This window comes from Prionailurus bengalensis, chromosome B1 (genome assembly GCF_016509475.1).
Source record: "Prionailurus bengalensis isolate Pbe53 chromosome B1, Fcat_Pben_1.1_paternal_pri, whole genome shotgun sequence".
Classification (NCBI taxonomy): Eukaryota; Metazoa; Chordata; class Mammalia; order Carnivora; family Felidae; genus Prionailurus; species Prionailurus bengalensis.
Window position 1 is genome coordinate 50,496,660 of NC_057344.1, and position 25,238 is coordinate 50,521,897.

The window sequence follows — 25,238 nt, forward strand, 5'->3', positions numbered from 1 at the left end:
GGCCTCATAAGACATGTTGGAAAGTGTTTCAGTCCCTTGTGTTTCTAGAAGAATTGGTATAGAATTGGTAGTATTTCCTCCTTAAATACTGTCCTTGATGATGATGATGATGATGATGATGATGATGATTGTCTTACACTTGACTATTATTTAACTAAAGGATCTTAGTTAAGGGCTTGTGCCCTGTACTGAAGGCAGCAGATAGAATATAGAAATAGTGGAGATTATTAGGTCCTTAATACCTCAAAGGTTGCCAGCACTCTTCTACATGATTCTGTCCTTGGCAGAAATACTTTTCTCTTGCCAGTTGCCTAAAATTGCCAGGTTACAAACCACAAACCAAATTGAATTTGCTTTAGATAGAGCCATAACCCTGTGCCCTCCTATGCCTGAGTATATAACATAGTTTTCACTCACTTAAGCTATGAGATTTTGCTTCCTGTAGTAGTTTTAAAAATACTAAGTGACTTATCTCTAAATCTCTTCTCAAGCAGATCTGTGGACAACTTCTTGGTTTTGAACACATTGATTCAATGTGAATCCAATGTTGAATCCAATATACATTGCCCCAGGCTTATTGTCATTGTTCTTGATGAGAAACATAGGAAAGAGTTTTTAGAAACATTCTTAATATGATGTTTATTTAAGACGTAGAATATGATGTTTTCATAAAAGTACATTTTTTGGGGCGCCTGAGTGGCTCAGTCGGTTAAGCGTTCGACTTTGGCTCAGGTCATGATCTCACTGTTTCTGAGTTCGAGCCCCTCATCGGGCTCTGTGCTGACAGCTCACCTGGAGCCTGCTTCAGATTCTGTGTCTCCCTTTCTGTCTCTGCCCCTCCCCCCACTTGTTCTCTGTCTCTCTCTCAAAAATAAGTAAACATTAAAAAAAAAATTTTTAAGTGCATTTTTTTTTCCTTTGTTAAAAAGATTGAGCATTGCACACAGGCCCTTTCATTGCTAAATATTTTTTGGAAGACATATTATCAGTTTGTCTTGATTTTTCTAGGACATAAAGAATGTCTTTGAAATGTTTGAGTGCTAAGTGTTAAAATAATTATCACATATAATAGTATGTAGTAAGAAACAGTATCTCTTAAACCATTATTGCCCTTGCTTTTTTTGTCTTTAACTCAGCTTTATCATTGTGCTAAGTAACCTACCAGGAGAGCATATAGCCCTCTTGAGTGATTTGTAGATGACCCTTGGCTCTGCATTTTACTTCTGTGTACCTGGTTAGCTAAACCTCTCTTCTTGGAGGGTTTTTATTTTTAGCTGTAATTTAACACTTACCAAGGTGCTAGATGCTGTGCTAACTGTTTTATGTATTTGAGAGGCAAGTGTTAACTTCTTCAGTTACAGATGAGAGAACTGAGCATAAAGGGGAGTCCATCATTTGCTTATAGTCACACAGCTAATTACTGTTTGTCTTGCTGCAAAGCCAGTGTTCATGACATAGCATTTCAGTATATAGATGCAGTATAGTACAGTGGTCTACAGCATGACTTTGAAGGTTCAAAATATGACTTCTGTCACTCACTAGTTATATAACTTTGGGCAGGTTACTGAACATCTTAATCTTCAGTTTCCTCTTTTGGAAAATGAGAATAATATAATACCCACCTAACAGCGTTTTTGAAATTAAATGAATTGGTTTATGTAAAGTTTCTGGCACACAGTGATGCCACAGAAGTGTTTTTTTATTATTATAATTATTAACCATTATAGTCCTTCATCCCTCTACAAATTGACTTTTCTGAAACTAAGCTTCCTAAGACTAAATATGTTAACCATAATGTTTCTAACTTCTGACCACTTAATAATGAATTTTTAAAAATATATAGCCACCCCCCTGTTCATTGCAGCATATTTATAAGCCAAGACATGAAAATAACCTACCCAGGGGAATATTATTTACCCATAAAAAAGGAGATCCTGCCATTTGCAACAATATGGATAGACATTGAGGATGTTATGTTAAATAAGACAGAGAAAGATATTATATGATATCATTTATATGTAGAATCTTTAAAAAAAAAAAACAACCAAAGTCATAGATACAGAGAACAGATTGGTGTTTGCTAGAGGTGATGAGTAGGGGGCTGGACAAAATGGGTGAAGGTGGTCAAAAGGTACAAACTTCCCACTTATAAGATAAATAAGTTCTAGGGATATAATGGGCACAATAGTTAACAATGCTTTATTGGACACTATAGTTAACTATCGTTAACAATGCTTCATTACACATTTGAAAGATATTGAGAGTAAATCTTAAAAGTTCTTATACACACAGAAGAATTTTAACTATGTATTGTGATGGATTTTAACTAAACTTATTGTGGTAATCATTTCATAATAAATATATCATTATATTGTACACCTAAAACTAACAAAATTTTAAAAAGTTCATGATAGTTTGGTGGATTTCAATGTAAGAGTGTGAAAGGGGCACCTGGGTGGCTCAGTCGGTTGAGCGACCGACTTCAGCTCAGGTCATGATCTCACGGTTTTTGAGTTCGAGCCCCGCATTGGGCTCAGTGCTGACAGCTCAGAGCCTGGAGCCTGCTTTGGATACTGTGTCTCCCTCTCTCTCTCTCTCCCCCTCCCCCCACTCATGCTCTGTCTCTCTCTGTCTCAGAAATAAACATTAAAAAAATTTTTTTTAAAGTGTGAAAAAGCTTAGTGATTTCAGATTCAACATTGCAGCTAACCTTTAAAAATATATCACTTGTTAAGTTTTAGTGTAATATCAGAAAATACCAACAGTCATTGCAAAAAGGTATTAAAATACTCTTTCCTTTTCCATCTAAAAAAATACTGTGTAAATTTCATTTTGATATTAGCATGGGAAACTTTCTTCACCCTTACTAGTCTTACACAAAATTACACAAAATTCCCTTAAAAATGTTAGGTGGGAAGGAAAATATCCAGCTCCCTTTGTAGTGAGATCTTCCTTTTCTCTGCTCCATAATTTTTCTACTTGCAGACCTTGCCAGGATTCTGTATAATATCTCATTTTATTATTCAAAAGGAGGGAAAATCAATTGTGATGGTTGCACAACTCTGTACTAAAAACCATTGAATTGTACACTTTAAATGGGTGAATTGTATGGTATGTGAATTATATTGTAATAAGTCAGTTTTAAAAGATAGAAGGGAAAATAAAAAACTTCAAAAATATCCTTTGAAAAGAGTTCCCCAAAGTAGAATTTTAAAATTTTGTATGTATTCTTATTACTGAATAAAAGCCTAATAAACTAAAAATAAAATAATTAAATTATAAAATATAAATTTACTTTTTGTATTAAAAAATATATTCATGTGGTTCAAACTTCAGATTACATAAGGGTGCTAAATCTGTCTTCTATCTCTGTCTCTCAGCCTTAATCCCCTTCCCAGAGGATATACGGACATTACCAGTTTCTGGAGGGATACTTTATGCATTTAAAAACAAATAGTATGTCTATAGTCCTTTCTAGTTTTTTGCCAGACAGGTAATGTGCTATTTACACTATTCTGCACTGAACTTTTCTAACTTGGAAATTATCCTGTATCAATACATAAAGAGTATTATAAGGGCGCCTGGGTGGCGCAGTCGGTTAAGCGTCCGAGTTCAGCCAGGTCACGATCTCGCGGTCCGTGAGTTCGAGCCCCGCGTCAGGCTCTGGGCTGATGGCTTGGAGCCTGGAGCCTGTTTCTGATTCTGTGTCTCCCTCTCTCTCTGCCCCTCCCCTGTTCATGCTCTGTCTCTCTCTGTCCCAAAAATAAATAAAAACGTTGAAAAAAAAATTAAAAAAAAAAAAAAAAAAGAGTATTATCACTGGGTTTGGTTGTTTTGTTTTTGTTTTTGTTTTGGCAGTTTTGTTCTTTTATTAGTACATACAATAATGATCATCTTATAATTGGTGTTGTCATAGATTTGATGAAATGTGGTAAAATATTGATGAGCATCCTGCTTGGCTTGACCTCCAAATCAGTTGTAACTATCTATACTTTAACCATTGCTGTCCATTTTTGCCAACAATTTGTACGTTGTTTTGCTAACACGATAAGTGTGAAATGGTATTTCACTGCAGTTTTATCTTTTTATTTTTTAAGGTATAATTGACAAATAACATATTAGTCTTATGTGTGCAATATAATGATTCAAAATTTATATACATTGTGAAATAAACATAATAAGTCTATTAACATCCATCACCATACATAATTACAAAATTTGTTTTTTGTCTTGTGATGAGGACTTTTAAGATTTACTCTCTTAGCAGATTTCAGTACTGCAGTTTTAAATGATTTTCCTGATTAATATTTAGATAAAGCATCACTTCATATGTATTGACCATTTACACTCTGTATGAATTGTTTAAATCTGTCACCAGTTTTTATAGGGTTGTCTTTTTCTGTTTTGTTTTGTTTTGTTTTGTTTTAGTTTAAAAATTTTTTTACAAATAAAATTATATATATTTAAGATGTAAAATGTGATTTTTGGTATATCACTGTTGAAAAAATGCATAGTATCCCATCTTGTAACTACTGCAATTTTCAGTCAACTGTTAACATTTAGCAATTTAGTAGCTGCTTAAACTACTTTTTTGCCTTTATCCCACATGCAGATACTAACTAAATACTTGTTTAATAAATAAATAAAATTAAAAATTTTTTTTCAACGTTTATTTATTTTTGGGACAGAGAGAGACAGAGCATGAACGGGGGAGGGGCAGAGAGAGAGGGAGACACAGAATCAGAAACAGGCTCCAGGCTCCGAGCCATCAGCCCTGAGCCTGACGCGGGGCTCGAACTCATGGACCGTGAGATCGTGACCTGGCTGAAGTCAGACGCTTAATCGACTGCGCCACCCAGGCGCCCCTAAATAAATAAAATTTAGATACATATTTAAATAAGGTTAATCTTGATGATAATGATCATCTTTTATATACACATATTCTTTGGGGTGCTTGGGTGGCTCAGTCATTTAAGCATTGGACTGTTGATATTGGCTCAGGTCATGATGTCGCAATTTGTGGGATTGAACCCTGTGTCAGGCTCAGTGCTGGCAGCTGGAGTCTGCTTGGGATTCTCTCTTTCCCTCCCTCTCTGCCCCTCCCCTGTTTTCTCTCTCTGTGTTTCAAAATAAACAAACATTAAAAAATTTTTTAACTACACATATTCTTTTGTATGTGTAACTTTTTTTTGTTTAGTATTTATGTACACTCCCTTTGACCATGTAATTTATCTTCTAGCAATTTATCCAATGGAAATAGTTGCATATGTCTAGAATGATGAATATTCAGGAATATTTATTGCGGCATATTATATTTTAGCAAAAGGTTGCAAATAACATTATCTAAGTGTCCAGGACTAGGAGACTAGTTAGGCAAGTTATGGTGTATCATAATATGGAGCACTGTTTGTTTATAAAAGAATAAGGCAGCACTATATGTCTACAGTAGGATGAGAAAGGGAATGTGTTGTAAGGTGTGGGAGGGAGGTGACTGATTTTATTGTTAAGCATCAATTTTTAAAACATGTACCATGTTACAGGCTCAATAATAATGTGCACTGGCTAGATTCACCTCAGGTATTACCAGCTTGTTCTATGTGCTTTTTGATACCAATCAGAGTATCAACAGAATTTTGTTTTTGATATAATTCTAAAATTCAACACTAAGGAAAAAATGCATAAGCATAGCTAAAACATTCTTTAAGAAAAACAGAGGAGAGTTTGAACAAATTTGCCCTATTAGATATTAAAGTATACTGTATGGTTAGAGTAAATAAATAAGATCATATTGTCAGATGGTACAGAACAGAATTCATTAATAGATCTTGTATATGAGGAAATTGAGCTTAAAAGAAGTATTTCAAATCTGTAAGGAAATGGTGTTTTTCCATTGGTTGTTTTTTTGGAAGTGAAAAAAATCAAAATAGGTGCTGACATCACACCAGAAACAAACACCAGTTTCCATATGGAATAGAGAGCTAGATATATATACTTTTTAATACTGGATGAAAGTTACTGTTATATTACTATTAGAAGAAAATATTGAATATTTTTTTAATTTTAAGGTGAGAAAGCTTTTCCTACATAATAAATAAAATCCAAAAGAAACTTAGGTGGATTTAACTATGTAAAATTTTTAAGATATGTCCAATAAAAGACACTGTAACAAGATTCACACTGAAAGATATTTGCAATATAGAGAGCAAAGGATTTATATCAATGATATATCAAAAGAACAATTAATGTTATGAAAGCAATAAATAATTCAGTATAAAAATTTACAAAGGCTATCAGTATGTAATTTACAAAAGATTTAATATAAATGGCCAGTAAAGATAAAAAAGATTTGCAGCCTCTTGGAAAATTAAATAAGAACAATCAACTGCAAGTTAACAGTGTTTTTTTTGTCCCCCCCCCCCCCATTAGACCAGCAAACATTAGAAGATTAAGGGAAAGTGCTGGTTTAAAATAGCAGTATAAGGTGCACCTGGGTGGCTCATTCAGTTAAATGTCTGAATTCAGCTTAGGTCATGATCTCATGGTTGTAAGATCTAGCTCCACACTGGGTGTGCAGCCTGCTTGAGAGTCTCTCTCTCCTTCTTCCTCTGCCCCTCCTCTCCTTGCACGCACAAGCACATGCTCGCTCGCGCTCTCTCTCTCTCTCTCTCTCTCTCTCTCTCTCTCTCTCTCTGGAAAAAAAAAAGGAATAAATTTTTTCTTCACTTCTGGTTATCATAACCAAGCAGAAACAATAAAAATAAACAAAAAGAAAAGAAAAATTCTGTCTTCGATGGACTTTAAAACACAGACTGAATCAAATAAAAATTCTGAATCAAACAAGAGAAAATGATGGGAACTGACATGCCTCTATCCTGGAGAAGGAAATAAGTTTGCCTGAAGGTATCTTAGTTATGAATGATTGATCCATTATTTTTGGTTTAAGAATAACAGTTCCAGAGGGATGTTGCAACAAGAATAATGGAAATGTTCCTTTATAGATAAAGTTCAACATAGAAACTCCATACCTATAAGCATTCATTCCCCAGTTCTTCATTCCCTCAGATCCTGGCAATCACTAACTTATTTTCTGTCTATAGATTTACCTCTAAAGACAAATTTCTGGCTGTTTCATAAAATAGGCTCATTTACTCTGTGAATTTTTATGTCTACCTTCCCTTTACTTAGCATAATGTTTTCAAGGTTTACCTATGTTGTGGCATGTATCAGTACTTCTTTTAATAGATAAATGATTTTCCACTGCATAAATATACTACACTTTATTTACTCATCGGTTGATGGACATTTGGATTGTTTCCACTTTGGGGCTATTGTGCACAGTGCTTTGAACTGTGAAGTTTTTGTGTAGACAGAATCTCTTGGAATATACGTAGGACTGGAATTGTGGGTAATATGATAATTCTGTGTTTAACATTTTGAAGAACTGTCAAACTGTTTTGCATTTTGCAAACCCACAAATGTATGAGGGATCCAATTGCTTCACATTATCACCAACGCTTGTTATTATTCATCTGTTTAACTATAACCATCCTAGTGGTTGTACAGTGGTATCTCATAGTTTTGATTTATATCTCCTTAATGACCAATGATGTTGACCACATTTTCATGTGCTTTTTGACCATTTGTATGTATTTTTGGAGGGACGTCTAGTGAAATTGTTCATCTATTTTTTTAAATGAGTTTTATTTTTTAGTATTGAATTGTAAGAGTTCTTTATGTATTCTAGATAAAAGTGCCTTGTCAGATATAGAGTTTCCATATATTTTCACATTCTTGGTGGTAACCTTTGAAGCACACAGTATTTTAAATTTGATGACATCATTTTTTTTGTTGTTGCTTTTGGTGTCATAGCTAAGAAACCATTGTCCAATTCAAAGTCACACAGATTTATATCTCTTCTGAGAGTTTCATAATTTCAGCTCTTATATTTAGGTCCCTGATCCATTTTGAGGTAATTTTTGTATATGATATAAGATAGGAGTCCAATATCATTTTTTTTGCAGGTGGATATCTAGTTCCAGCACCGTTTGCTGAAAAGACTATTCTTTGCTTATTGAATTTTCTTGTCAACTTTCTCAAAAATCAGTTGACCATAAATCAATGACTGGACTTATTTCTTGACTCTTGGTTCTATTCCATTGATCTATATGTCTATCTAAATGCCAGTACCACATAATCTTGATTACAATTTGACAATAAATTTTGAAATTGGGAAGTGTGAATCCTCCAACTTTGTTCTTCTTCTTTTTTTTTTTAAAGATTGTTTTGTCTGTTCTGGGTCCCTTACATTTCTATAGGAATTTGAGGATCACTTATTAACTTCTGCAAAAAAAAAAAAAAAAAGCAGCTGGAATTTTAATAAGAATTACTTTGAATCTGTAGATCAATTTGTTGAGTGTTGTCATTTTAATGATATTATATCCTCCAATCCATGAATATGAGATGTCTTTCCATTTACTTAGGTATTCTTAAATTTTTTTCAACAGTATTTTGTAGTTTTTGTTGTACAGGTTTTGCATTATTTTTGTTAGATTTATTCCTAAATATTTTATTCATTTTGATGCTATTGTACGCAGAATTAGTTTTTGAATTTTTTTTTTTTTTGCGTCATTGCTAGCGGATGGAAATAAAATTTAATTCTGTATGTTGATTTTTGTGTTCTGCAACCTTGGTGAACACAATTCTAATAGTTTTGTGTGTGTGCATGTGCTCATGTGGATTCGTTCAGATTCTTCAGTACTCAACATCCTGTCACCTGCAAACAGGTTATTTTCCTTCCCAGTCTGAATGCCTTTTATTTCTTTAACTTGTTTTATGGTTGTCCTGGCTGGAACCAGAGCAAACTTTCTTGTGTTGTTGCTGATCTTAGTGGCAAAGCTCTCAGTCTTTAACTACTAAGTATGATGTCAGCTGTGGATTTTTCATAGATGTTCTCTATCAAGGTAAGAAAGTTTGCTTCTGTTCTTGGCTTATTCAGTGTTGTATATCACAAAAGTGTGTTGGGTTTTGTCAAATTCTTTTTCCTGTCTATTAAAGTAATCCCATGGATTTTGTCATTTACTACTACAGTATATTACATTGATTTTCACATATTCAGTGAACCTAGCTTTCCTGAGATAAATCCCACTTGGTCATGGGATAAAATCCTTTTTATATGTTGTTGAAATCAGTTTGCTAGTATTTTGTTGAGGATATTTACATCTATACTCATAAGGGATGTTGATCTGTAGTTTTCTTGCAGTGTCTTTGTCTGGTTTTGGCCTTACAGAATGAATTGGGAAGTGTTTCCTTCTTTTTCTAATTGAGTTTGTGAAGATTAGAGTGAGTGTGTGTATGTGTGTGTTAATTAGTTTTGAAACACTTGGTAGAATTTACCAGTGCAGTCATCTGACTTTGTGGGAAGATTTTGACTACTAATTCAGTACCTTTACTTGCTGTTCAGATTTCTGTTTCTTCTTGAATCAGATTTGGTAGGTTGTTCTAGGAATTTGTCATTTGATGTAGGTTTTATAATTTGTTGGCATATTGTTGGTCCCTTTTTATTTCTGCTAGGTCAGTAGTAATGCCCTCTCTTTCATTCCTGATTTTAGTTTTGAGTCTTCCCTCATTTTGCTTGTCAGTCTACCTAAAAGTTTCTCAATCCTATTTGCCTGTTTCAAAGAACAAATGTATTATTTTTTGGTTTTCTCTATTATGTTTCTATTTTGTGCTTCATTTATTTCTCCTCTATATTATTTCATTTTCTTTCTTCTGCCTGCCTTGGAGTAAGTTTGCTCTTTTTCTAGAGTTTTTAAGGTACAAGACTAGAGTATTGATTCGTCTTTTTTCAGTAGAGACACAGCAATAAATTTCTCTCTGAGCACTCTGAGCACTTCTTTATCTTCATCTCATATGTTTGGTATGTTTTGTGTGTTTGTGTGTGTGTCTGTGAGTGTCTGTATGTGTTTTAATCATCTCAAGGTATTTTCTAATATCCGTCATTTCTTCTCTGACTCATTGGTTAGGACTCTTAATTTCCATATGTTTGTGAATTTTCCAGTATTTTCTGTTATTGATTTCTAATTCATTCTGCTGTGTTTGGAGAGCCTACTTTGTATGATTTAAAAATTATTGAGACTTGTTTTGTGGCCTAACATATGTCTGTCCCAGAAAATGTTCCACATACACTTGAAAAGAATGCGTGTTCTACTGTTGTTGAGTGGAACATTCTTAATTAGGTTTAGTTGGTTTATGATGTTCATGTCTTTTTTCTTATTAGTCTTCTGTCTGGTTGTTTTATCTACTGTTAAAAGTGAGTATTGAAGTCTCCAGCTATAACTGTTGAATTGTCTATTTTCTCCTTTCAATTCTGTCAGTTTTTGTGTCATGTATTTTGGCATTCTGTTGTTTGGTGTGTATGTGTTTTTTTTTTTTTTCCTCATGTGTTATCCCTTTTGTCATTGTAAAATGTCCTTTTTTTGTCCCTCCTTACAAATTTTGTTTAAGTCTATTTTGTCTGATATTAGTATTGCCACTCAGGTTTTCATTTGCCTATGCTTACATAGTATATCTTTTACCATTCTTTTACTTTCAACCTCTTCATGTCTTTGAGTCTAAAATGTATTTCTTATAGACAGTATACAGTTGGATCATGTTTTTATTTCATCCATTCTGCCAGTCTCTGCTTTTTTTATTGGGGTGCTTAATCCATTTAAATTTAATATAATTATAATGAGGTAGGATTTACATCTGCCATTTTGTTATTTGTTTGTCAAGACTTGTGTCTATTTTGTTCCCCTTATTGCTTGGTTACTTCCTTCTTTTGTGTTAAATAGATATTTTCTAGTATATCAGTTTAAATCTCTTGTCATTTCTTTTACTATGTTTTTTTTCAGTTATTGTCTTAGTGGTTGCCCTGAGGATTACCATTAACTTATAATTATGTAATTATAATTATTTAATTTATAATAGCTTAGTACAGATTAATAGCCACTTAATTTCAGTAATAGAGAAAAACCTGACTCCCTTATAGCTTCATTCCTTCTCCTTTGTGCTATTATTGTCACACAAATTAAACACTACACATTGTGTGCCTATCAACTTTGATTTATAATTATTGCATTATCTAATTTGAAATCAAATAGGGATAAAAGTAGTTCCAAACAAAAAAACACTTTTATACTGTGTTTTGTCATTACTTCATCATTGCAGTTACTGGCACTCTTTATTTCTTTTTGTGTATATGTATTTTGTGTCCTTTCATTTCATCTAAAATAATTCTCTTAGCTTTTCTTGTAGGTCAGGTCAGCTGACAGCAGATTCTATCCAGTTTGACAATGTCTTTCTTTTATTTTAAATTTTTTTAATGTTTATTTATTTTTGAGAGAGAGAAACAGAGCACAAGTGGGGGAGGAGCAGAGAGAGAGGGAGATAGAATCAGAAGCAGGCTTCAGGCTCCAAGCTGTCACCAGAGAGCTGTCAGCCCCCAGCATGGGGCTTGAACCCACAAAGTGTGAGATCATAACCTGAGCCGAAGTCAGATGCTTAACTGAGTGAGCCACCCAGGCACCCCAGAGTTTGATAGTGTCTTAATGTCTCTTTCATTTTGGAAGGATAGTTTTGCTGGATATAGAGTTTTTGATTGACATTCTTTTTTTCTCCCCAGCACTTTGAATATATCATCTTACTGCTTCTACTGACTGTTTCTAATGAGAAATCAGCTATTAATCTTACTGAGTATTCCTTGTACATAATGAGTCACTTTTTTCTCTTGCTGCTTTCAAATTTTCTTAGTCTTTGATGTTCAACAGTTTATGGTCTACGTGTGGATCTCTCAAAATTTACATTACATAAAGACTTCTGAGCTTCTTGGATGTGTAGATTAATGTTTTCTTATAAAATTTGGAAACTCGTCATTATTTTTTCAAATATTCTTTCTTTACTTTTCTGTTTCTCATAATAGAACATCTCAATTGACCTGTCTTTAGTTTTCTCCTGCCAGTTCTAATGTTGAGCCTCTTTAGTAAATTCTTCCTCTCACTTTTTGTACTTTTCAACTCCAAAATTTCTATTTGATTTTTTCTTATAATTCCTGTCTCTTTATTGATGTTTTGTTTGATAAGGCATTTTTCTCAGTCTTTCCTTTAGTTCTTTAGACATGTTTTGTCTGCTTCTTTGAATATCTTTAAAATAGCTATTTTAAATTTGTGTCTGGTAAGTCCACAAATTTCTTCAAAGACATTTATTGATGGCTTTTTTTTACTATGCATATGTCATACTTCTTATTTCTTTGCATGGTTTATAAATTTTATTTTTCAAATTGGGCACTTCTTAAATAATGTAGAAATCTGGAAATCAGATTCCTCCTTACCCTTGGATTTGTTATTAGTGTTTGATATTGTTGGTCTTTCTTTGTTTAGTGACTTTCTTGAACTAATCCTATATACAGTGTGTGGCTACTGAAGTTTCTTGTGAGCTTAGTTGTCAGCTAATTATTGGACAGAGATTTCCTTAAATGTCTGGAACAATAAGTTTCCCAGCTTTGTAGAGGGGCTCTGAATGTGTATTGTGGTATGCTTTTAATGCTCAGATAGGCATTTCATAATTCTGCCTTTGCTTGCACTTTCTCTTTACACCATGCCTCAAGGTCAGCCAGAAGTGAGAGCTTAGGAGTTTCACATGTACGTTACTCTGATCATGCACGTGGACCTAGGCATATACACAGCCCTACACATGCACCTGGCCTAAAAGGCCAAAAATATGTCAAAGCATTTTTTTTTTAAGTAGGCCCATGCCCAGTATGGGGCTCAAAGTCATAACCCTGAGATCAAGAGTTGCATGCTTTACAAGTGCCCCTGTCAAAGCTTTTCAGAGATACTTATAGACATCTCATTCCTCAGCTTTTTAAATATTTTGATTAACTGCTTGTTTGCCCCAACTGTTGTCATTACCTCAGTTAATATTAATGGTGTTGTTAAATGACTGCCTCTGATTGTTTTCAACAAACCACCACCCTTCTTCTCCCCTCCCAGGGAAAAGGCTATTCACCCTGAATAAGGTCTGAATCAATAAGGACAAGACTTGCACATGGGAGTTGGCAGAGAATTGACAGGTCAAATAATGACAGTTCTCTTTGAGTGGTGTTTTAGAGAACTCCAAGCCTGTTTTACCCCCTCCAGTGGCTACTAGGCTACACCTGGTTTCCACTGTGATTGCAGGAATATTGGTTTTCAAGTCTACTGTGCTGCTGGGATGATGGGAATGGGTGTAGGTCTGGTTAAAATGTCAAACATCTCTTATTAAAATTTAGCATTTTTTCTTGAATAAGTACTCCTTGGATTGTTGCAAGCCTTTTGTTAATTTCCAGAGTTCTGAAAACATTGATTCTAATAATTTTTGCCAGTATTTTTATGGTAGAGCTGCTTTTGCTCTTGTTGCATTTATGAAGGACTGGCTTTTCAGAGGCCCTTACTCTGCCATTCCCATTGACATCACTCCAGCCAAACAGATTTCGAAGGAAACCCTAATCCCCCCAATATTATTTCCCTTGTAGTGTTGTCCTCAAAAAATAAACATGGAAGACAAACATAAGCATACAAGGACTGGGAAGAATAGCATCGATAAACCTGCAGTAATAAAAACTTCTTGATGAAGAAATATTGCCAAAAATTAAATTGAAAATGTAGAATTTGGGATTAACTGGAAAGGCACAAGAAGGGTCTTTTAGGGAGCATGAAAATAATCTATTATACTAATTTGAGCAATGGTCATATGTGTGTATACACAGTCAAAAGTCATTGAAATATATATTTAAGAGTAGTGTACTTTACTGTAGGTAAAATATGTTCCAATTAAAAACAAAAAATGTATAGAGTGGAAAACCTGGGGAACTGTATGGTAAATCTTGAATCCATTCAAATTTAGAACTTTGAGTAAACAACTATGGGAATTATGAATCCAGAACAGATTACAAATGTTAACTATGCAAAAATATATTCCAAATATCAGGAGTGGGGTATGAAGGCCAGGGAGAGAGATGGGGAAAGTATAGTATATGTATGCATATGAGTTATCTATTGCTGCATAAGAAATAACATAAGATCTAGGGGGTGCCTGGGTGGCTCAGTTGGTTAAGCATCTGACTCTTGATTTAGGCTTGAGGTCATGATCTCATGGTTCAGGAGACTGAGCCCCGCACTGGGCTCTGTGCAGACAGTGCAAGGCCTGCTTGGGATTCTCTCTCTCTTCCTCTCTCTCTCTCTGCCCCTCCCCTGCTCACACTCTTTCTCTTAAAATAAATAAACATTAAAAAAAAAAAGAATATCAGATCTTAACAACTTGAAACCTAAATATTTATTGTCTCAGTTTCTCTGGGCCAAGAGCAGCTTAGATCTTTCTGGTTCAGGGTGTTCTCAGGAGGTAGCAGTCATTGGGAGTCTTAACTAAGACCAGAGGACTCCCTTCCAGGGTGATTCACTTGCATAGCTGTTAATAGAATGACTCCGTTTTTTGCCATATAAGTTTATCCATAGGTCTGGTTGAGTGGTCTCACAGCATGGCAACTAGCTTCCCTCAGAACCAACTTTCAGAGCAAGGCAGAAACTGTAATGTCATTTGTGACCTAGCACAGAAGTCGCAGACTGTCATTTCTGCCATAGTTTGTTAGTTGCATAAACCAACCCTCAAGCAGTGTTGGAGGGGATTACACAAAAGGAGGAAGACAAAGAGGATTATTAGGGGTCATCTTAGAGCCTGGCCACCACAGCCTGCTAATTCCTCAGCTTTTTTGCCAGGAGCCATTACATTCTGGCCAGAAGTCAGAAAGTAATGCTTCCAGCCTCCCAGTGCTTTTGTATAATCCTTTTTCTTGTTTTAATGCATTTTTTTAGGTATCTTATTTGAATTTGCTAAATTCACAGAAGCATTTACTAAAGTTGAATTGATCTTTATTTACACTCTAGTTTATTAAAAAATTTTTTCTTACATCTAAATCAGACTGAATTTTATGTTTTTATTTTTTTTTAATTTTGTCTGTAGTATGTCATTTTAGTAATTCTGCCTATCCTATGTCTACATATGCTTGGGATGATCTTGTTATGAGTATAGTTATATTTTAGTGGTGAGAATTTGGATGCGTGTGGGGGTGGGGGGTTTTGGGGGTTTCTGGTTTTGTTTAGATGTGTATGTTTTTTATTATTTATTTATTTATTTATTTTGAGAGAGAGAGTGCACTGCATGAGCAGGGGAGGGGCAGAGAGAGAGAGAGAGAGGGAAAGAAAGAATCCCAAATAGGCTCTGCACTGTCTGCACAGAGCCCAACATGGGGCTTGATCTCACGAACCATGAGATTATTACCTGACCCAAAATCAAGAGTTGGACAAGTTGGACACTTAATTGACTGAGCCACCCAGGTGCTCCTGTGTTTTGTTTTGTTTTTTTAATTAGTTTTCCTCTTATTTTTTTTCCTTTTGAATTGCTTATAATTTTTTTTTATAATGAGCATGTATTTCAAAATGAAAGACTTTCAAAAATAAGTTTTGTAGTATTCAATAATCGTGAGAATGTAAGGAGACATTCTCATCACTTGGTTAGAGTATAAAATGTGGTACAATCCTCTTCAGTATTGTCACAAACTTAAATGCTCATATACTATGAATCAAAAATTCCATTCTTGTGACTCTCTCCTAAAATATCCATTCATATGCACAGAGATATGCATAGAGTGCTTATTTCATCATCATGTGTAATTAAACCATAATTATCCTGTATCGTGTGTGTGTATATGTGTGTGTGTGCATATATATATATATATATATATAATGTGCTTATTTCATCATCATGTGTAATTAAACCATAATTATCCTGTATCGTGTGTGTGTATATGTGTGTGTGTGCATATATATATATATATATAATGTGCTTATTTCATCATCATGTGTAATTAAACCATAATTATCCTGTATCGTGTGTGTGTATATGTGTGTGTGTGCATATATATATATATAATGTATGTCATGTATATATCATGTATAATTAAACCATTAGCAACAACTGAAATGTTCAATAACAGGTAGATATGTAGGTGGATTGTGGTGTAGAATATTACATAGCCATTAGAATGATGAAAATTCATTATGTACCTCATGAGAAAATTCCAAGGCATTATGTGCGAAACATTACTTATTACGTATAGAATAACTACAAATGTGTGGTTTTTTTTTTTTAAACTATATATGTATACAGATACATGTTTATGTCTTAAAAGACATAAGTGCATAGGAAAGAGTCTGGAAGGTTTCATGCCAAATAAACAAGGATATTTCTAGGATAGGGAATAAGAGATAAGTTGAGATGGAGGATGGACTTTTTTCTGCATGTTAGTGAATTATTTTTATGGAGAATGCGTTTTTTATTTTATTTTTGTTAACGTTTATTTACTGTTGAGAGACAGAGAGACACAGAGCATGAGCAGGGAAGGGGCAGAGAGAGGGGGCGACACGACACAGAATCTGAAGCAGATTCCAGGCTCTGAGCTGTCATAACAGAGCCCGATGTGGGGCTCGAACTCACAAACTGTGAGATCATGACCTGAGCTGAAGTCGGATGCTTAACTGACTCAGCCACCCAGGCACCCCTATGGAGAATGTGTTTTAACTTAAAACTTTTGAGATACAACTCTGGTTACACTGTAGAAGGTAAATTATAGAGATGACTGCAGTTCTCAGGTAGAAAATTACTTGAAGAATCACATTTTACTTTTTCAACTGTGCAATGATCTTGTAATAAAAAAGATCTGATCATGAGGATTTTGTACTTTGTGGATCTTAGATGGCTTGTTCTTGTATCAAAGTTATTTCAATTCTCCGGGCAAAAGGGCGTGAGATTCCAAACTGCACACATGAGAATTAGAGAGAACATAAAGAGAATTTTAAGAAGTGATTGGAGGGGCGCCTGGGTGGCGCAGTCGGTTAAGCGTCCGACTTCAGCCAGGTCACGATCTCGCGGTCTGAGAGTTCGAGCCCCGCGTCAGGCTCTGGGCTGATGGCTCGGAGCCTGGAGCCTGTTTCCAATTCTGTGTCTCCCTCTCTCTCTGCCCCTCCCCCGTTCATGCTCTGTCTCTCTCTGTCCCAAAAATAAATAAACGTTGAAAAAAAAATTAAAAAAAAAAAAAAAAAAAAAAAAAAGAAGTGATTGGATATAGTAAGCATGTGAGATTTGGAGGAAAGAATAGAATGGTAGGTAAAATTGAGATGGGGGGGGGGGGACACAGAAGAAGAGCAGATTTAAAGGAGGAGGATAATGAATTAAATTAATGATATTGAATACCTGTGGCAAAATTTCATGAAACTATCTAGCAGATGGTTGAAATAACAGTCTGGTGCTCTGGAAGTCATCGACACTTAGAATTTTAACGTCACGATTATTGACAGTTGAGATGACCAAAGGAAGAGTGTGTAGAGTAAGAGAAGATTCTTAGAGATGGAACCCTTGGGACACTAGCATTTAAGGAGCTAGCAAAGCAGTCCCTGAAGCTGACTGAAAACTCACACTGGGCAGTTGTATCTGGCATTTCAAAGATGAAGATGATGGGAGTGGTCAGTAGTTGTGGCTTTCCACAGGAAGCGGAAGGAAGAGAGAACATTTAAATTGTAGCATTAGGGATTTTGACCAGATTGGGTTGTGGTAGAGAGCCCTCTAGTGGAAGGGAGCGTGGCATTTGAGGAACTGGAAGGAGCATGACAAAGCTGAAGCTCAGAAAAGAATGTGCATGAGACTGGCGTTTTTTTTTGTCCTTTGTGATCCATCACTTTCTTATTGGAAAGAAATTAATGGGGGTTAGTTGTAGTCTCTGAGTGTATGAAAGTTATATGTAAATTTTTCCTTTCTTCTGCCCTGTGAAAGGTGGAGAAGGGGTTATGAGGAGCTAAAACATGTGGAGAATGACTTTTTATTTTTTTCAGCAGTGGGAGGGGAGTTAGGGAGTTTTTCTCCCAAGAAGGAGTACCAAAGCAGACAAAAGCAGCAGGGCTTTCTGACACCTACCTCAGTTGAAGCATGGACCAACTCAACTGAACCATGGACCAAAGGCATGGACCAGCCACAGAAGGATGCATGTTAGAGGAACCTCACCTATCAGCAAGCTGCTAACCAAGAAAAATGACTGTGAAATGTGTTATTGTACATACTCAGCTTTTGTAGTACCTCTTCTGGAAAAAACTACTTGCTTTATTACTTTGTTTTCTGTATTTAGTATATGAAAACGAATTAAATTTACAGGGAAGAAGTTCTTTGTTTATTATCTGCACACATAAAAGACTAGACAGGAGGATATTCTTTATTATCTTCTTTTGTTTTATAAATTAATAATTACATATGGAGAAAATTGTGGAACAACATAAATTAACAGTTAACATTACTTACCTCAGTGGAATTGGTGAGGGAAGGCTGAAATTAACTTCTTTTTGCACATCTCTGTTGTTTAGCATCATTACAGTGTTTTTAAAGCAACCAACAAAGTATGTAGTGTTTATAAGGAAAGGCTAAATATAAAATAAACTAATACATATTTGTAGAAAGATTAAGAAAATAATGTAGAGGTATACAATGTATGAAAAATATGCCACTCTGAATTCCTATTGTGTATCTTTCTATATATAAGGTTTTGTTACTTCACAAAACAATGTAGATTATGTAAAAATATATTCATAAAACTATGTACTTTTTCATTTATTCATGGGCATCTTTCCGTATTGATACATATCAATGTATTCTTTTAAACATTGCCTACAATTTTGAAAATGTTTGGGGCAAACTTTTTTTTAATTGAAATATTCAGTAAAAAGTGTCCAGCTTAATGATTTCTATAAAGTGAATATACACATATAACTGTCACCCAGATCAAGATCAGTAATGATGCCAATCACTACATACCCCTTCTTTATACTGCCTCTCCTAACTGTAGGTAACCACTATTCTGGTTGCCACCCATATAGATAAATTGTGTCTGTTTTTTAGCTGTATATGCATTGAGTCATGTAGTTGTGTGTGACTTTTTTATGTGCATCTAACTTTTTTTGGCCTATATTATTTTTGTGAGATTTATTCATATGGTTGCATATAGCAGTGGTTTGTTTATCCTTTTGCTATTTGGTATGGTAGTCTCTAGTTGAATGTATAAATCATTATTTTTATGTATTCTCCTGTTGATAGGCATTTGAGTTGTTTCAGATTGGGGATCATTATGAATAAATGCTCCTGTGGGTCTGTACATGTACAAGATGTACATGCCTTTTGCACACACTTCTATTGAGTATGTACAAATTGCTGTATATCAAGGAAAGAAATTACTAGGTCATGCGGTATGCATTTATTCACCTTTAGTAGATACTGCCCAGTTGTTTTCCAAAGTGGCCCTGACTTCTTACCCTTCCATCAGCAGTATGAGAGTTCCATATATTGTACGTTGTTGCCAGCCATTTGGTATTGATGCCTTTTTGTTTGTTTGGTTTGTTATTATTTGTTTTTGATGGCTGTTTTTGAATATTTTTAGAAGTCTGCCCAGGGGTGCCTGGGTGACTCAGTCAGTTAAGCACCAACTTCAGCTCAGGTCATGATCTTGCAGTTCGTGAGTTTGAGCCCCATGTCGGGCTCTGTGCTCACAGCTCCGAGCCTGGAGACTGCTTTGGATTCTGTGTCTCTGGCTCTCTCTGCCCCTTCCTGACTCATGCTCTGTCTCTCTCTTTTTTTCTCTCTCAAAAATAAATAAACATTAAAAAAAAAAGTCTGCCCAATATTTTATTATGTGACTAGATCATAATTTAATCTCCTTTGATGGGCTTTTTCCCTCTTGCTCCGCTACAGCACCACCAGAACCTGGACAGTTCCAATATCTACTGGCTCTGTGATCTGTGTGCAGATTTAATACTGAAAGTTTCAGAATCTCTGTATATTCTTTTTTTTATTTTCTCAACAGATTTTTCTCAAATTACCTCTGGTTTCGAGTAGTATGGTGCCAATATGAAGAATCCATATTAAATATTTTCGTTTTATGACCTGAAAACCAATTTTGATTTCATAGTGGGAAATGGTTGTTTTTTTCATCTTGTTTAAAAGTAGTGTAAAAGGTAGTATAATATCTGAAACTAGACTTTTGGTGAAAGCATTGCTAAACACAGCCAATTTAATTATCCAGAATAATTTGCATTCTCTTAGAACAAGCATACAGTGCTAGCTGCCAACACCTGCATCACATACATCTTCAGTCCACTGGAAAACTACTGTGAATTACTTGATAATGTAATCACTTAGGTTTTAGAACCTATTTGACTTTCACCCTTGAAAGTGAAGGGTATTTCCAATCAGAGAAATTTTCTTCGAACCCCAACCTTTCTTTTAACAAATCTCCTTTCCCTGGTTTCCTGAAATATTCTGTTAACATTGGTTTTTAAAGTATGAAACTCCAGGGGCTTGCTTTTAATGAGTTAAATGTGATCACCAGACCTCCAGCTTCTTCTCATGTTAGGAGGTGTGATTACTTCCATGATAGCACCCTTCCTATTGTGCATTATGGTTTTAAACAGGTGTTGGCATAGGTGGCATTCGGTACTATCCAGTTACCATAAGTAATTCCTTGGGAGAATTTAGATACTGTTAACCCTCTGTGAGAACTGAAGGGTCTTCTGGAAGATGCCTTATGAGTGTATAAGAGAGTTTTATCTTTCCTATTATTCTTTGCTTTTGCCAGTTGTATATTGAATTATTCATTTTGGAATAGCTACAATGACCAGAAGAAGCATGATTCTCATACTAGTAAGTTTTAGACATGTGTTTTTACTTTCAGATGTGGACGTTTTTCACATTTCTAATTAATTGCTGTCAGGAACTTTTTGGAGGTAGTTGAAAACTGCTTTATATTCTATTCAGTTTTTTTACTGTTATAAGTCTGTGTCTTAGAAGAATGTCTTTACCTCTTGAGATTTCTTAAGAGGTCATCCTGCAGCTTAATTCTAAAATTCTTTCAATTCTTCATTACCTGTACTAATAGTAACACGTCTGAAAACACCTATGTAAATTAACAAATAAGCCAGAAACCTTATTGAAAAGGTTTTCATGACCTCTCCTTTCTCAGTCCCTAAATCTTTTTCATCAGTATTTATAATGAATAGCAAAACTTGCTGGCTTCATTTTTTTTTTTTTTCTTCTCAGTATCAGGTAAAAGTTCTAATATTCTCAACCAGGATTAGGGTATAGGTGGTGATAGAAGGAGCACAAATCTAATAGACTTCTGACATATAACTATTAATTAAGAATCTCTTCATTTATCTCACCTGAACCTAGCTAGCTTATAGATTAATTTTTAGAGACCACTTTCAAGTCTCAGTTAATAAAATGCTTTCACCTCTAGTAGATCATTGCTGAGTATATTCTAGCCAGGGCGGGCAGTCAGCCTTTACAAAGAAGTCTTATCAGGAGAGAGTTTGCTCGAGTTGCTTCCTTATAGAGTAACACAGAGAATAAAGCACCCACTAACCTAGGACCGACATAGCCCTCAGCTTCCCTGTAATTTCAGTACCCGCAACAGCTGTTTCTCTTTCTACACAGGGATCAGTCAGAGCCGGATCTCTCATTGGCTGTTGCAGCAGGGATCAGACCTGAGCGAACAGAAGAAAAGAGCATTTTACCGATGGTATCAACTTGAGAAGACAAACCCTGGTAAATATCATTTCCTTATTTTATTGCATCTGAAACAAGACTATAATTAATTACTTTTTTAAATTTGTATGCTGACTTGTCTTCACTAAGGTAGTTTCATACTTTCCTGTTGTTCCTTTTTCCTTCTAAACTGTAAAACCTAAGCCCTGATTATATCAGTTTTTAGTTTAGTGTCTAATACTAGTCCTTTTCACTCCTTCCTCCAAGGCACCTCTTTGTTTCCAGGTTATATGCTTTTTCTAACCATAGTTTGAAAGCAGCAGTGGCTGATTTCTTTTTTCAACTATAGATTCACACATAAGATTCCATACCTATTTTTTTTCTAAATGTTACTTTAGTTAATAATGTTAATTTCATACTTTTATTTAGTTTATTCTATACTGTATCCAGTGATCTCTGCTAATGATCTTCTATTTCTAATTACCTGGATGATGAGCATGTCTTTGGACTTTAGATTGAAACTGCCCTGATGACTTTGGCAGCAGCAATAGGTTGGAAAGTAGAATGAAATCTGAAGGAAAAAAGATCACGAGAACCTTTATGTCTGAAGTTGCCAGGAGTAGGCAAGATCTGTTGTAGGATACCCTTAACAAATGGTATATAGAGTCTGATGTTGTATGACAGCCTGTATCAATCTACACACTGCACAGACTGGTGGCAGCGAGCCTGATCTCAAGGTTAGCCTTGTGATTGAGCTGTATTCTGTAATAGCACAGCATTAAAGCCATTGCTTATTATAGGTTAAATCATCAGTTGGAATATTGCATATTGAAGACTTAGCTAATAATAGTATTGACTCTGAGGTAGAAGTACTGTTGCAAAACATATTTATGTGTATGTGAGTGGTAAGTTTTTTGTTTTTGTTTTTTTAAAGATCACATTCCTGATCTGAAAGGCCCAGGCAGGACAAAATAGACAGACCATATCAACATCTCTGCAATGGATTTTTTTTTATCTACCCTCCCCCAGTTTCTATTTTGAAATGTTTCAGATGTACAGAAAAGTTGAAAGACCAACACAGTGAACACCTGTTTACCCTCTTTTTAGATACAAAAAATTGTTAACATTTTGCTGTATTTGCTTTATCCCTGTAAAATAAATGAATAAATTTAAAAATCTATTTATGTATATGCATGTATACACCTGTCTTTCTCTTCAGCATTCCTCTCCTGAATAAAAGAATAATCGCCTGAATAACCACAGCCCCTATGGTTATATAATAGATACAAACATCTAGTTTATATTCCTATTTCTCTAGTTGCAAGAATGTCTTTTTTTTTAATCAAATAGTATCTGATTTAGGTTGACAAATTGGAATTTGTCATATCTCTTTAGACTCTTAAGTCTGGTCACTCAAACTTTTTTTTTTTCATAACATAAACTTTTTAAACTCTCTAACCTTACAGAATGTCCCATATTCTGCATTTTTCTCTTTCCTCTTAGGGTCAATTAAATTATTCCTCTCTAGTGCCTGTATTTCCTGTAAACTACAAGTTAGGATTAGAGGCTTGATTAGATTCAAATTAAACATTTTTGGCAAGAATACTTCATAGATTATTTAGAGAGGGCATGTAGTAATGTCTACAATATACTTTGAAATGCATCAAAATAAAGTGGATAAGGAGATAGATAATGTGATAAAGTAAAGGAGTACAATGTTATATGATATGAGTATAGATTTTCATCATAAAATTTCTTCTTTGTTTCTGTATGTTTGAAAATGTTCACAAACATTGGGGCAAAATGCTTTGTGAGTAACGTTTACCTCATGTATCAAGGTTTATGTAATGTCAGGTTGTAGCACTGTTCATATGCTAAGTTCGATCATTTGTTAAAGTAAGAACCACTGGATCTTGTCTTTGCAATTTGTAAATAATCTGTAGGGTGTCATTTTGTCACTGGATGAACAGCAAACTTTTGTTAATGGTTTTAGCATCCATTGATGATGCTTACTTAATGAGTTATTCTGTTGGGGATTGCAAAATGGTGTTGATCTTATTTATTTAGTATTCCTTCAACATTTATTAGCTGGCAGTTTTTCTGCAAAGAACTTTCATTTTTAGGTATTATGATAGGTAGATAGGCAAGCAGATCTCTCAAACTAATGACTCTATTGTTGCTGCCATTAGCTAAATGTTCTAAAGGGGCACAATTCAATAGAAATACAATGCAAATGACATGTAATTTAAAATTATCTAGTAGCCACATTTTAAAAAGTAAGAAATAGCTAAAATTAATTTTAATAATCTATTTTATTTAGCAAAGATATATTGACACTTCAAGTTAATTCGATACTTTTCAAAATTATTGAGACTTCTTTCTCTTTTTCTTTCTCTTTATACTGATTCTTTGAAATTCAAGTGTATTTTACACTTGAAGCACACACCATTTTCAACCAGCCACTTTTAGGTGCTCAATAGCCACATGTGGCTAGTGGCTACCCAATTAGACAGTCTTAAGATAAAATCATACTTGAAGCAACACTTAAAACTCAACTCTAAGCAGTCTTCCCAAAGACATCACTTCATCCATGACTCACATACAACAAAGCAAATCAGATGGTGAATGACAAAAACCTGGCACTTGGTCTGCTTAATAGAGCAGTTTAGGCTGATAACAAAGGTTCAGGTAGGTAAATAAGGAGCTATACCTAGGGGGTTCATAAACCTGGCACATCTCAGCAATTGTCTGCCAGGAGGGAACACCAGAGAGATTGTCAAGATATTCCAAAATGTATAGGGCAGAATAGTGAAGAATTTGAAGGACAAATACCAGTCAACTGTGTCAGGCATTCATCCTCTATAAGAAAAGGGATTTTTGTCTCTTGCATTGGCACTTAGAACAGTGCCTTGACATATCATCACAGTTGGTGAGGCTACATTCCTATCTCACACTGGGATTTCAAGGCTGAGCTCTAATTCCAGGAGGAGACTAGGATGCCAGGAAAATAAATTCACCAGAAAGAGGAAGGGGACTAAGGTACAGCTCTCAGGCCACCGCAGCCTTGTTGTTGTAGCTGATCTGATAGCACTGCTGACTGTGGAATACTACTATTGGAGTCCAGTTTTTAGCACTGGGGTGATATAGTGTTCTTCTGAAGCTGTTTTATTAAAAATTGTTGAGTGCTTGGCTGAGGAGCCAGTGGGACAAAGCTGCCATCTGTGGGATTATGATTAAATGTGTCTATGTCAGAATCCCACCCAGATGGAGCAATACAGCCTGGGGTCAGGACCGGTGGGGTACAGAGAGCCCCTAGGTCAGGAAACAGGTCGGCTGGAGAGGGGACCACCCCTCACCCCTCACACAGTGCACTTTGGTGGGGAACCTGGTGCTAAACCATTCGTAGGTGACCTGCTTCTGGGTCCAGGTTTCCTACATAGCAAAGCAGCTCCCTAGCTGCGTTCTATTGAAAGCCCTCTACACAAGGGTTTGTAAAAGTAAATTTTCTTAACTTAAAAAAAAAAGAGGGACACCTGGGTGGCTCAGTCAGTTAAGCATCTGACTTCAGCTCAGGTCATGGGTTCAAGCCC

At 35.2% G+C, this 25,238-nt stretch overlaps 1 protein-coding gene across 9 annotated transcripts in view; it reads left to right on the forward strand.

Moving 5' to 3' along the window:
* The window catches only part of HMBOX1 (homeobox containing 1), a 197,369-nt gene that overhangs the window by 111,217 nt on the left and 60,914 nt on the right, over nucleotides 1-25,238 (forward strand). For all 9 annotated transcript variants that reach the window (XM_043565063.1, XM_043565065.1, XM_043565040.1 and 6 more), the window contains exon 5: nucleotides 21,598-21,708. In XM_043565063.1, coding sequence (XP_043420998.1) covers nucleotides 21,598-21,708 — 111 coding nt within the window. The remainder of the gene's footprint in view (nucleotides 1-21,597; nucleotides 21,709-25,238) is intronic.